At 38.0% G+C, this 13,455-nt stretch overlaps 1 protein-coding gene across 5 annotated transcripts in view; it reads right to left on the reverse strand.

Moving 5' to 3' along the window:
• Positions 1 to 13,455, reverse strand: part of nbas (NBAS subunit of NRZ tethering complex) — a 233,695-nt gene that overhangs the window by 122,027 nt on the left and 98,213 nt on the right. For 3 of the 5 annotated variants that reach the window (XM_047387103.1, XM_047387100.1, XM_047387104.1), the window contains exons 33-39: positions 12,167 to 12,280; positions 8,000 to 8,113; positions 6,930 to 7,087; positions 4,265 to 4,348; positions 2,827 to 2,979; positions 2,300 to 2,413; positions 1,049 to 1,172 (exon numbers count right to left, since the gene is read on the reverse strand). In XM_047387103.1, the coding sequence (XP_047243059.1) occupies positions 1,049 to 1,172; positions 2,300 to 2,413; positions 2,827 to 2,979; positions 4,265 to 4,348; positions 6,930 to 7,087; positions 8,000 to 8,113; positions 12,167 to 12,280 (861 nt within the window). The remainder of the gene's footprint in view (positions 1 to 1,048; positions 1,173 to 2,299; positions 2,414 to 2,826; positions 2,980 to 4,264; positions 4,349 to 6,929; positions 7,088 to 7,999; positions 8,114 to 12,166; positions 12,281 to 13,455) is intronic. The other 2 variants (XM_047387102.1, XM_047387101.1) reach the window with 2 other exon arrangements.

A 13,455-nucleotide genomic window follows, 5' to 3' on the forward strand; every position in this document is an offset into this window, starting at 1 on the left:
TATACCTCTAGGTGTTATGATTTGGGGTTGTTTGGTTTTTGGTTTCTGGGTTTTTCTTATACTTCTCTCACAGTTTTTGAATCATGCTTCTGTTTATTATTTTTCTGGTCATGTTTTAGTCTTGTTCATGTTTTGTCAAGTTTGGTTTTTGGTTCTGGTCATGCTTTAGTTTTTGTTTGTATTCAAGAGTCTCTGTTCTTGCTCCAGCCACGTTCTGTTCTGTCTGTTAATTATCTTTATCCGGTTCACCTGCTCCAAACTAATCTGTCTCCTAGCTCCACCTGGTTTACTCTCCATATATTCACTCCTGTTCAGTTGTACATTGCGGAAACATTATTCAAATATTGCTCTTGTCGTGTAGTCACGCCACGCCTGTTTCGACCAGCCTGGCCAAATCTGTTTTTGGCCTATTCTGCCTGACCGTTCGTTGTTTTGTTCCTGCCTCTTTTTAGAGTGAGTTTTTGTTTTTTATTAAATTGTTTGTTTTTTTTACTTACCATCACGCTGCCTGCTCGTCTCCATTCTGGGGTTCTATCTAGCAAACCATAACACTAGGAGATTAAGATTAACTTGACCAACATGTTTTTCGGATTAGAAAGGATATAGATGCGTGTCAAAATGTGACACTTAATTGTTCAATACATTTCTGGAATGTTTGGCTTCCATTTCATGTATAAGAGCATGCCTGATATTAATCATACCCATTGAAAGCATTGAGTGTCTGTGGGAAATGTCAAGGTTCTACACAATTCAAAATAGTCCATGCTGTACATTCCAGTAACCACAGAACAATTATTAATTGAAAAAGTACAAGACAATCCACACTACAGGTGGGAGGATGTCAAAAGTGAATGTGGGCTGTTCTCAGAAGAAAACATCTGCAGACCAAAAGGAACTCAAAAGCTTGCCTCACATTGACCAAATGCATCTTGGCAGACATTTTTAAAAAAGGTGGAACATATTGGAGGGTGTGCATCCCATTACATCCATCATAAAACTGATAACAGGTCAAATGTGGTAGTGGTAGTGTGATGCTCCAGATGTTTACCTTCGGTCGCAGGAAATAAGGTTTTTCCTTCAGTTTTAGCCTCAGCCAGCTTCCCCGTCCTCAGCAAAACCTCAGCAAAGTTTTCCTGAGGCGTTTCTTTGTAGGATGAGTAAACATCTTGGCTCTAAGAGACAAGACAGGAGAGAATGATGAAGTCCTTAGGGTTAAAACAAAATCCTTGCAGACGGGTAGACTACAAAAGAAAATAGAAAAAATAGGGAGATGTGATTAAGATGACTGAGCGTCTTCTTTCCCATGGAGTTAAGACAGATGAGAGATGGAGTAGACAAATGAACGATAGAGCTGAACAAGATTTTCAACCAGAAGGTCTTTTGATAGCTTCATAGGATTGCTGTTTGGCAAGTTGTTGCTCAAGTGTCTCAATTGTGAACAATGAAGTTTCTCCTCCCACTTGCCTCAGAGCTATTGCTTCTACACTGAATGTTTCCTGTCTGTCTTTAACACTCTATTCATCTTTCTGTCTCGGTGCATTTGTCTCTTTCCCCCTCAATCAGCCTCTTCCTCGTCTCTTTTATACTTCAATGCAACTCCTATGGTAAAGAAATGACCCTACTGATCAGGCACGGAGAGATGGACGCATGGAGTAATTATTGCTAGATGGATGATGGAAGATGGATCAACGGTGGAGACGAAGTAAAAGAAGGGATTTGGAGAGGCCTATTAAAGTGTCATGAGAGGAGATGTATCGGCCTTTACTGTTTACTGCCTTTACCTCATGTCCACTCCTTTACGTATCCATATGATTTGTGTCTGTGAGTAAAAAGCGCAGCTATGGCCCAGGGCGACCATTTTCTAAGTATAAAGGTCAATCTACTCCTTTTTTTAAATGTAGCACTTTTCTCCTTCCATAAATCCCTCTTTCAACATTCTTTTCTTATGGATTTTTTATGTTCACCTTTCGGTTCTGGTTGATATATGCAGTGTGTTACAACTTTTTTATTTTTAAGTCATCTTGGATTTTGCTGACTAACATAATATCCATCTTAAAAATAATATGCTTTCCCTGATTTTAGTGCTTCCAAAGTGCTTTTGGCATAATAATTACTTAGACTGAAATCAATATTCATTTTGTCTTGACACAGTTTGTGAAGGAATGTATAAGTCATGAGGGGGGGAAATCAAATTAAATGCCCTGGGTCAAAAGTCTACTCAGGTATTTTTTGCTATTTAAGAGGACGGCCTGCAGTAGAAAATAATGAGCCATGGTAAATACTGGTCTTAACCACTCACCGGGTCTACATAGGGATCCTCAATGAGCTCCTGATAAAAGGGGCTGCAGCCTTGGCGCTCCAGGTTGGAGTTTTCAAACACGCCTTCCTGGTCGGTGGCTCCTACTCCATGACCCTGAGGAGCCATCAAAATATCATTAAACTTTTACAACATGCCCACAGCACAGTCATCTCGCTCTGTCACAACTCATATCCTTGCATATTCTCTTTCTTTAGTAACTTGTGGCCATGTAGGCATCATAACCCCCAGCCACCCCGAAAGATGGCACCCCGCTCCCCCTTGGTGACCTCCTAACCACCAGATAATAAAGTATTTAGAAGGACGTCAGTTAATTATCCAAAAGATGAACTTTGGTTTTTGAATTTTTTAATAAAGTCTGAAAAGGGACCATGAGCATAAAAGCAATGATAGTAAATTCAGAAACCTCAGAAGTCAGATAACTGCACATTCATTGCACTGTTTGTGTGTCTGCACCTCTGTTTACAACACTGGCCCGTTAATTCAGCAAAAAAACAGTGTGCTGATACCTGAAGTGGATGGAGGTAACTGAGGGACTCTTTCCACCAACGGTGGTCACTGACGGCAGTCAGCACAGCCTTGGTGGTCAGTCCTGTGGTGGTCAACACTTTCATGGTCTTTGCCGTGGTCCTATGAAGGAGGTCTCCAGCTGTGCCAGCCTGCTGCCAAGTGGTGACAAGAGAAACTACATATGTTAGAGAGAAGTTCTCTGGCGTGTTGTATGCAATGTGAGGGGCTAAACAAGTAAAAATTACTTTACATGATAGAACGGGATTTTTTTTAACACTATTCTTTTAATTGCAAACTACATGACTGTTGAGGTGGGTTAATGGTATTAAATAAAGACCTAAACCAAACAAACATGTCAAAATATAAATGTCCCTGTTAATAAATCGTAAATTAATGATGATTATCCAGATTATTTGGCTCAAATTCACTTATGACACCTAGGCCAGATTACTTACTGATCTATAGAATCAAAACATTACTCAAATAGAACCCATCGGACAGCATGCAGTAGGCAAAAAGGAACACATGCCCAGTTCAGATGATAAATAAAGTTACCTACATACATACATAGAAAAGTCAGGAAATCTGATTGAGATGCTATGGTTTGACTTTAAATGGGCAGTGTATTCTCCAAAACCTACAGATGCAGTTTAGATAAAACTGTTCTGAATATAAGGTGGGCTACAATTCCTCAATAGCAATGTAAAAGACACATTACCACTTATTGCAAAACACTTGATGGAGGTCATTGCTGCCAAGAATACCACAAGCAGTTATCAGTTTTAGGGGACAATTACTTTTTACATGGGGGAGGTTATTTTGGAAATAATTTTTCAGAAATAATGCTGACAAAACATTTTGAAACTATGTAACCAAATTCCATGTAAAGTTTCACATTTCCATGTTATGCCCACATGCTCTCAAAGCGCCATTTAGACTGCAAGTGGGCCAGATCCAAATTATTTTGCACTATTCCTCCATAATTAATTTGGCAACGGGTTGAGAGACAGGGGATTGAGAGACAAGAATAAAATACAGATACACACATACATTATAATGCAAACAGACATCTAGAGGTCTTAAATATATACAAGTGAGGAGTAGTGACATCAATATAACAATAAAATGACAACAGGGAGCTTCAGATGAGCTCCCATTCGCACAAAAAGGGAATGCAGTTCAAGTCATGAAACATTAACACCCACTCAAGGCATCATAAAGCTGGGAGTGCTGAAGACAAGAAGAAAGGGCATAAATTAACCAAGGGAACGGAGCAGACCTTAACATTAGGTTTACAACTCATTAAATATGAAGCAGCAGGAAAACACACAAACAGAACAAAAGGTTCAAAATATTGCCCACCAGGGTATACTCAGGCAACAAGCTCAGACAGGGATCATATAATCATGTAAGGCAAGCACATTAAATGACACAAACCTTTAAATAGTCAGCCTTAGTGACTTCTTGTCCAGTCTCAGTTTTGGCAGGCTCCATTTGATAATTAACAGCCTGGTACAACACCTGAAGAACCAACAAAATAAATTATTTACTAAAGAAATATGTAGTGTCCAATCATTTATTGCCTTTGTATATGTACTACAGCATTCTGGCTGTCATCTCAATTTCTGATCAGGAGCTAGAAAACCAGCATAATGAAAAAAAGTCCAAACTAGATACAAAATCTGATATCTAAAATAAAAAATAGGAATATAACAAATATGCAGCAAGGAGGAGAAATGTATTTCTTGGTTCCCATCTTTGGAAAACATTTTGATGCAATGGTAGAAGGTAAATCATGGCCGACTCAACAAATGCAGGTAATGTATTCACCTGGTTTCAGGAGTAGAGCCATGTCTCGCCCACACCTTTAATTAACCAGCAGTCTTTATGCTTAGCTCTCCTGTTCAGCACTTTCTTTCCCATTCTTTAAATACCACCATCATGAGCCTCAAATGTTTAACCCCAAATCCTTCATCCCTACCTTTCATTCGACATATCTACCTTCTTAGTTTTTTTTCCTCTCTCCTTGTCTCTCCCATCTCAACCTCTATGATTACCAATCCTTACCCCCTTTCATTCCTCATTCTTACTTTCTTCATTCACCACACCATCATCCATTTTGCCTATTTGTGGCAAAACCCTCGTTCAGAGTATCTTCTCAGATTATGCCATCAAAATTCATCCTCTTCTACAATATCTTCAGTCTTCTTTAATATGTATTTTAAACAGAAGTTGCTAATGAAACAAGTGGATACAGAGGCAAGTTCTGCAATACAAAAAGGCCTTGAATCCAAGAGCAGACAACTGCAAAATATGACTAAAATCCTTCTTAATTAAGAACATTTTTAAAACCTGAGAGACAATAACCTTGCTGCAATATCTAAAAGAGCTGAAGACACTCTTCAGGAGAAAAAAGTTCTTACTATGATACTCCTGTAAATACACAGCATTATCTAACCACACATGTCAAACTATTAGTAAAAGTGAAAAGGAGAAACACTGGATCTGATTTTCCTGTGCAGAACAATCTGCCAAGCTTTGAAAGCAGATTCTATGGACAGCTGACACATCGACTAACCTAGCTGGATGAGAGGAGTACAGAGAAAGAAAACAAAGGCATCATCTGTCAAATAGAGTCAAGTCAATCGGATGTTATAAGAATTCATGTCTGCCAATGTAACTGGGTCACTGCTGTGCGACCTTGTGACTGCTGGCTGAAGTAACAGGAGAGGTTTTGAAGTGTACAGATGTGTACTTTAAGGCTGTTGAATGGCCGAGACAGGTGTCTAACCTGAACCTAGCTGAGCATATACTTTTCCATGCAAACCCAAAAATAGAAACAAGACAAACAATTCAGAGAGGTAGCTGCAGAAAACTCTTGAAAGAAGACATTTTCAAAGATGAAACAGCCTTCCTCGATGATTATGAGCTTCAACATTTGGTTTTTGACAAGACAGGGTAAAACTACAAAATAATCTAAATAAGGAAAAATAAATTTGTTATTGTAACCTCTGGTTAGAGCTGTGGTGTATATTTCAAAACTTTAAAAGGTTCATTTCATGTCAGTCATGCCATAGTGCAGACTGGAAAAACTGAATTTATAAATATTTCAGGGCTGACTGACTCTAAAAATATTGTTACATGAAAATCATTTGACTATAATTATAGATAATGCAGATATTAAGAATCAATGAAAAAATACAGAAATCCAAATAATTTAAAGAGTATCTCAGAGCTGCAGTTTTGCAGCTGCAAAAACAATAAAAAACTTCATTTTGAATATCTGACACTGTTCAATCCTTTATTACACAAACTAAAAGTAAAGACATAGAAACGGTTGGATTGAAATCAGGAGAAAGATGTTGAAAAAAGCGGTTGAACTGAAAAATCTAATTACAGCGTTTTCAAATCGCATTCACACACAATGTTCTCACACCTTATCACTTTACAGCTGCAAACGTCACTGTGTTTTATTATTATTTTATGTGGTAACAACCAACTTCCTTCAGAGATAAACTCATAGATACCACACGTGAACTACATTTATAGAATCCACCCAACTGCAACTCAGATATCAAGGCAACAACCTAATAACATCACATTATTGTTCGCTACACTACAAAGATGCATAAATCACCTCGGGATGCTGAATGCTTGAAACATTAAGTGAAACTACTAGTAATACTTACTCTCTTCTAAGCTAATAATTATCTGACCATTTGGAAGTAGTCATCAGGCAAAAGAATTTCCTTCCCAGATTCCTAAATGATCACTGATATGAAAAAATAAATAAAACAAGACTACCTCACGGAAAGGTAGCACACCCACTTATATATGTTAGAATTTTTCTTTCACATAAGCTACTTTCTGCTTGTCTATATCACATAAACACCAATAGAACTATATGAAGTTTGTGATTTAAAAGTGAGAAAAATAAAAATGTATAATAGTGATCATAAATCATGCAAAATTACTTTGCTCATGAATCTAGGATCAACTTGTTTTCGTTCTTTCACAGTGAATACAAGCTTAAAAACTAAACATACATCTTAAATAGCATTTAAGTCTGGTTTTTATTTAAAAAAGGCCATATTGTCCAAACCTGAGTTTGCAAGTCACTGGAGGCAGCTAGGAGGGCGTGGATGTTGTCAGGGGGACAATGCGTCAAAGCGAAGGCTAACAATTCTTGTCGCACCTCCAGGTCTCCATAACCCTCACTCTGGCCGAGCAAACTGCACACCTCCCATGCTGGACTGTAACCTGGGTAAACAACACAATGAGGGGAATGACGAAGAGAGCTACAGTTAAAGATGAGCCAGGATAAAGTCAGATAAAAAAGGATCTAAATAATAGTTTAATTTGCATCTAAATTAACTTTTAATGGCATAACACAAACCAGAATGAAGACAAACGTAAAGAATATAAATTAATCAGTAAGAGTATAAAAAAGCTTACCATCACTAGGACATAAATACTTATTTAAGTCTAAAGCTAATGTGACCTTGATGAGAATCTACTGAACGTGTGCTTATATTTACTAAAGCTTCTTCCCATTCAAGCACCAACACCTCACCTTGACTTAGTTCCTAAAAAAACTATGCAACTGTTCTCTCTGCTTTCAAACACAAACTTTAAATACTTGCAAACGTACATTCAAATAGTTGTAGGAGCTATTTGACCATCACAGAGATTTCAAAGGGACTTGGCAGACTGCTTCTTTTAAAAAGCACATGGAGTTTAGATAATGCCAACTTTAGAAGATCTTGGATTTCAGAGCACTTAAAATGTCTTTTTGCTGCCTGTATAAGCTCCCCTTTCATAACTATTAATGTGGCTAAAGGAGATTTATCTGAGCTCTAAACCAAGGTTCAATTATTTCTAATTTTGTAGAATCCAACAAGAAATTTGCTGCTGTTATTGCAGGTCAATGTGCTATTTACCATATTTTCAGACCGTTCATCTTCGTCATACTAAACGATATTTATAAAAAACCTCAAGTCACTCCACTGAATCTTTATGCAGAGCTCTCTTTAGGATAATTTTGCAATTTAAACAAAGTAATAGACTGACATCACTCCGAAGGGAATATTTAATGAATGATTTTCTTGCACAGAGAACTTCATGTTTGTTCCTTTAACTCTGCACCCTGGTTCAGTTATTTTAACTACAAACCTGCAGTCATGAGGTCCTGACAGTGGATGTAAGAGGCTTTGAAGTCCAGACATTTGAGGGCTTGCTCAGCCAGCAAGGTCAGCACTTGGCCTTTTCGCCCGGTGTTGTTGTCTTCTGAACACACAAAGTATTTGTTTAAGCCGGCACAGAGACATGCCACACATAAACACAAGAACTGAAATGTTCTATACTGATTAACAAACACAAATCAGCATATAATTTAGAGGGAAAGAAAAGGATACATTCTTAAACATCTTGACAAAAACAATGTTGTTAGTATTTGTATTTGTTTTATACCCAGAGGTAAAAACGTATTTTGCTGTATTTACAGCTGTAGGTCTTTTGTGGTGTGTCTCTACCAGCATTGCACATGTAGTGACTGAAATTGTTGCCTATTCTTTAAATAATTGTTCAATCCCAGTCAGATTGCTTTAGACTATTTGTGAAGCTCAGTTTTCATGGCTTGTTATGAAATGATTTACAATTAAGCCTAAAAATATCCAAAACCCTGTAAAATGTAGATTTAAAGCAGTGTTAGGCTGCCATTAGATGTTAGTTTGCCATTCTATCAGCGGGTCAACCCAGACTGTCAGTTTACAGTTTTTTTACAGCCTTTGGGGGGGATGTTCTGGTTAAACTTGTGCACACAGCTTAGACCTTAATTTGAAAAATAGCCATAGTTTTCATTATACAAACAGAGAAGACTCTATGCTCCCTCTTTTACTCTATACACTTCTGTTTGCAATCTAGACAGAGAATTCTCTTATGGTGTCATTTAATGATTTTATTCTTAGACTGATTTTGAATATTATTACAATTACACAAATTAGAGTATCATGAAAAAGTTAAATATTTTTGTCACTCATTCCACAAAGTGAAACTCATGTTATACAGACTCGTTAGAACATTAGAAAAGTGTGAAATTGTTCAATTTTGAAAACTCATGGTGTAACACTCTAATCAGCAAATTAATGAAAAATGCCTGCAATGACACCCTCCACAAGGCTTGTAAGCCGCAAAAGATCACAGTGATAGAAGCTGGTTGTTTGGTAAAACCATATTCATTGAAAGTTGAGTGGAAGGTAAAATTGTGGTAAGAAAAGGTGCACCAGCAGCAGGAATAACCACAGCCTTGAGAGGACTGTTAAACAAAATCCATTCAAGAATTTTGGGGAGCTGGAGTCAAAGAGCCACTATGCATAGACTAATCCTACACATGCAGTACAAGTGACTGGTGCTCAGTTATCCAAAGTCCAGAAGTTTCAGAAGAAGTTTCAGAAGAAAGTAAAGATTGCATTTCACCTGGAAATCAAGGTCCCCAAATCTGCAAGAAGAGTAGAGGAGGCACCAAATCCTGCTTGAAGTATAGTAAGATTATTTCAAAGTCGGTGATTTGGGGAACCATGTCATCTGCTGGTGTTGGTCTACTGTTTCTGAAGAGGTCCACAGCCAACTCAGCCACAAAAATTGTAGAGTAATTCATGCTTCCTTCTGCTTACAAGCTTTATCAAGACGTTGATTTAACTTTCCAGCAGGAGCTGACTCCTGCCCACACTGCCAAAGGTACCAAAAGCTGATCCAATAACCATGGTATTTCTGTGCTTGATTGGCCAGCAAACTGGCTAGACCTGAGCCCCACAGAGAATCTCTGGAGTATTATTAAGAGTAAGATGAGAGACACCAGATCCAACAATGCTGATGACCTGAAGGCTGCTATCAAACCACATACCACAATTTGCAAAAATCTGGGCTTTTTGATTCCATAGGTCACATCTGTCTAAGTACAACTGTAATTAAATCTTGAAAGCAACAGGGTGGAAAAGTCTGAGACTACATATTATTTAATGTCTTTGTAAATGTGGTTATTTTTAAAGTCTTTTCATCCAAAGAGTATTTGAAATGTTCGAAGTCAGTCAGCTTGCTGTCTCACTAAACAGGAAATAAATAAAACAAGTTTGATTTCTTAATAAAGGTGGGAACTGGGTGATGTGTCAGGATTCGGGACAGCCTCTGATTTCTCCGTCAGCTCGATAAACAAAGGGGGGTGGCAAAGAGATGAAAATGGACACAGACATAGACGCTGCTTCTGAACAAACTCGTGCTCTGAGGATCAAAGAACTGACACTGCATGAAGAAATGTGCTGGTCTTTGGCTGTGCTGTGTGTGTGTGTGTGTGTGTGTGTGTGTGTGTGTGTGTGTGTGTGTGTGTGTGTGTGTGTGTGTGTGTGTGTGTGTGTGTGCAGAGTGACTGGCGGTTAGAGATGCGATGTTTACCTAGAGGGGGGTGACATGTATTTGTCAAATATCTTCTGGGTGAATGGAGAGAGGGTGTCTTCAAAGGCTGTCAAGACCTCAATAAAGAGGAATGTTTGTGTTTGAACAAACCAACCATCAGCCTGTACCGTTTGTAAATCCAAACAGCTCTTGGTATTTATTTTAAGCTCTTCTGAATCTGACATATTGATAATCTGATCAATATCTGTACTTCTCCCTGATGGACCTATCAGAGGCTCAGATCAAAAGGTTGAAGAATGTCGCACAAAGACGGTCTCCAAAAGCAATGATCTGGATCAGTGGTAATAATGGCTGCAAGTGAGAATAATAAGGAATATTTCAATAATTATTATTACTGATTCCTTAATATATTTTTTTACGTACACCTCACATACTGAATGATTTATGGAGCATTTCTGTCACGGCAGAAACCCAGCTCTAAGTGTTTTTAACTTGTGTGTTGGCGATACCTGCATTAAATATTCACCACAAAGCCCCCGAGCTATGCACCCTTCAAAAGGCTCCCTCCTGCATTTATTTATTTAAAAAAATGTTTATTCCTCCTCTCATCTCCCTTCTTTTTTCCCCCTCTGAAACCACACAGGGAGAGGTTCCTGTTGACAAACTGTGAGGGGTGCAGACACAGAAATGCCACAAGGCCAGTTAGCAGGTTTCCTTTGGCTGGTGGCAAGTCTCTGAGTGAGAGGACAGACGGACAGGCTCACAGATGCGGGGGGAAAAAATGAGATGAAAGCAGGAGAGACAGATACAGCGACACAAAAAGAGTGAAAGCTTGTACTTTTGACAGGGAGAACATTTTACTTTGGAGCTATACAGAACGTCAAAAATGTTGCTGCAATCTAAAAAAAAAAAGAGACATATTTCCCTTCAGGTTCTGCTGTAAAGTAAAAGTTTACTTTTTCAGCTCTTCGAATCAAGGTATTAAAGTTGAAAGGCTTAAAGTGTTTACTCCAAGGTTGATTGAAGGAGTGAAATCGATTACCACAATTTGCAGCCATTGTGCATTTCTCCCTTTACGTACTGAACTGCTTGCATTGCTGGTCGATGTGGTCAGCGCTGCAGTGCAAAGAGCTCTGCAGCATGCATCACCACATTCAAAAGCTCAAAACAAATCATAAATTATTTAATTTAAAGTATGGAATTCCCCTACTAGAATTACAATATGAATGCTGATGCAAACATTTCTCCAGTGAAGAGTGTAAATCCTGTAAAACGTAATATGTGATGATGAAAATAGCCCAAAGCAGAGTTTTTAGTCATTTAAACTCATTCACACAGGTAATGAAATGTAAATGAATCAAAATCATTTTGTTAATTTACTGTTGGTAACAACTACTATCCGCTAATCTTGTGCTAACAAAAACACTACCTAAACTCCAAGTAAAATCAAGAGTTTCTGCAAAATAACACAGTAAAGCAATCAGGTTAAAGCAAACTTTCCTTCTTATGCAGGAAGATGTTAGTATAAAGACCTAATGGTTTGGTATTTTTTCAGTCTCTGAAAGCAAAAGTGCAAGATGTTTCAGTGCACAAAAAGATTGAGTTTTCAATATAATGTTTATGTGAACTAAAAAGTGGGTTTAGCTTTCATTAGTGCGAGTTTGAGAATCGATCATTGCTTGAAAACATTTGACTTCTTTCTCTGTTGTGTTCGAACTGTCAGCAACCTTGCTAAAAGCCCCCATGCATGCATCATTGTGTATCTAGGTCGAACTCTCGTGCACACATATCTCACTTCATCTTAAAAGCAGCATCACACAATAACCAGCAGGGCAGTCTTGTTCAAAGTTTGTCCTCAATCACATTTCAACATGAAAAAGCTCAAAAAGAAAAAAATATGAGTAAAAAAATTAGAGGTGACTTTGCATGTACCTGACACTCTGAGAAGCGAGGCCAGATTGAGCAGAGTGGCGGATTTTGTGTAGGCTATGGAGCACTGGGCGATGCACTCTTCAATGAGGGATAAACGGTTTAATCGCAGCCGCACTGGAGGGAAGAAAGAAGCAGAATGAAAGGAGGGGTGGTCACACTTGTGTGGCAAATTACAACACTTAATCTAGAGCAAGTTACAGTTGATGATCCAATAATAGGAAATTGTGCAGAATGAATAATGAAGCAGCTATTGTGAACAAGGCAGGAACAAACAGTGGGATATAACTGCAAAAAGCACAGGAGAAAATTCACAGAGAACAATGTAAATCATCCATTACTGCATTGGCTGTAAATTGTCATTTTCTGCATAACCACTTTTTAAAAAATGCATATGGCCAATATTTTCAATTTCCAATATCCTGAGAGCTGATCTCAGATTCTGATTTATTTTTAAAGCTAAGAATGACAACACACAAAAGAGACGAAAAGGTGCCTTTTCTTTTAAAGGCTTGTAGTTCTGAATCCTAAAGGAAAATTAAGGAATTGCAAAATAATACCCATTAAAGCATCAAAGCAAATATTCCTAACCTAAAAAACAAAACAATTAAAGTGAAATGTTGCTGGTCGATGTGTTTGACAGAAAATGGGTAAAAGTTCTTAGCTTTGATGTATGTTATGAACAGAAAAATGCTCTGATCAAATAGTCAATAAAGGTAAGAGGACCAAATTCCAATCTCTGGCTTAGAAAAACTAAAATAATCCTACCACTGTAGCTTTCATTCATCATGTATATTTAAGATTTGCTGTTAATTTAATGGCAATTTTAATATGATACATACTTTCAGGTTTAAATATTTTCTGCACAAAACTAACTATTTTAATCCAAGATGCAAAAAATCCCCAAACTCCATTTCCACATTTCTCCAACCTTGCACTAAAATATAAGAATTGTCACGTTTAGAAACCCAGCAAGCCTCTGTGAATTATTTGCTCCCCTTTGAGAATCTTTAAAAGTTGGCATCACTTTGGGCAAGGCCTAGAGGGAATTCTGGGGAGATGAGGTGTGTATGAGGCATTGCTCAGTAGAAAGGCAGCAGGAAAAAAAAGCTTGAGATGGATTACATATGTTCAAATGCTTCGGCTTCATACTTGTACGCGTTTATCTGCTACAGAGCATTGTAGCGAGGAAAAAAATGGTGCTATTCTTTGTTTTGGTGTCTGTGTGAGTACAGTACCTGTGTGTCCTTGTAACAGTGCAATAAAAGGAAACAAGAGCACTGTGAGGAAAG

This window comes from Girardinichthys multiradiatus, chromosome 15 (assembly GCF_021462225.1).
Source record: "Girardinichthys multiradiatus isolate DD_20200921_A chromosome 15, DD_fGirMul_XY1, whole genome shotgun sequence".
Lineage (NCBI taxonomy): Eukaryota > Metazoa > Chordata > Actinopteri > Cyprinodontiformes > Goodeidae > Girardinichthys > Girardinichthys multiradiatus.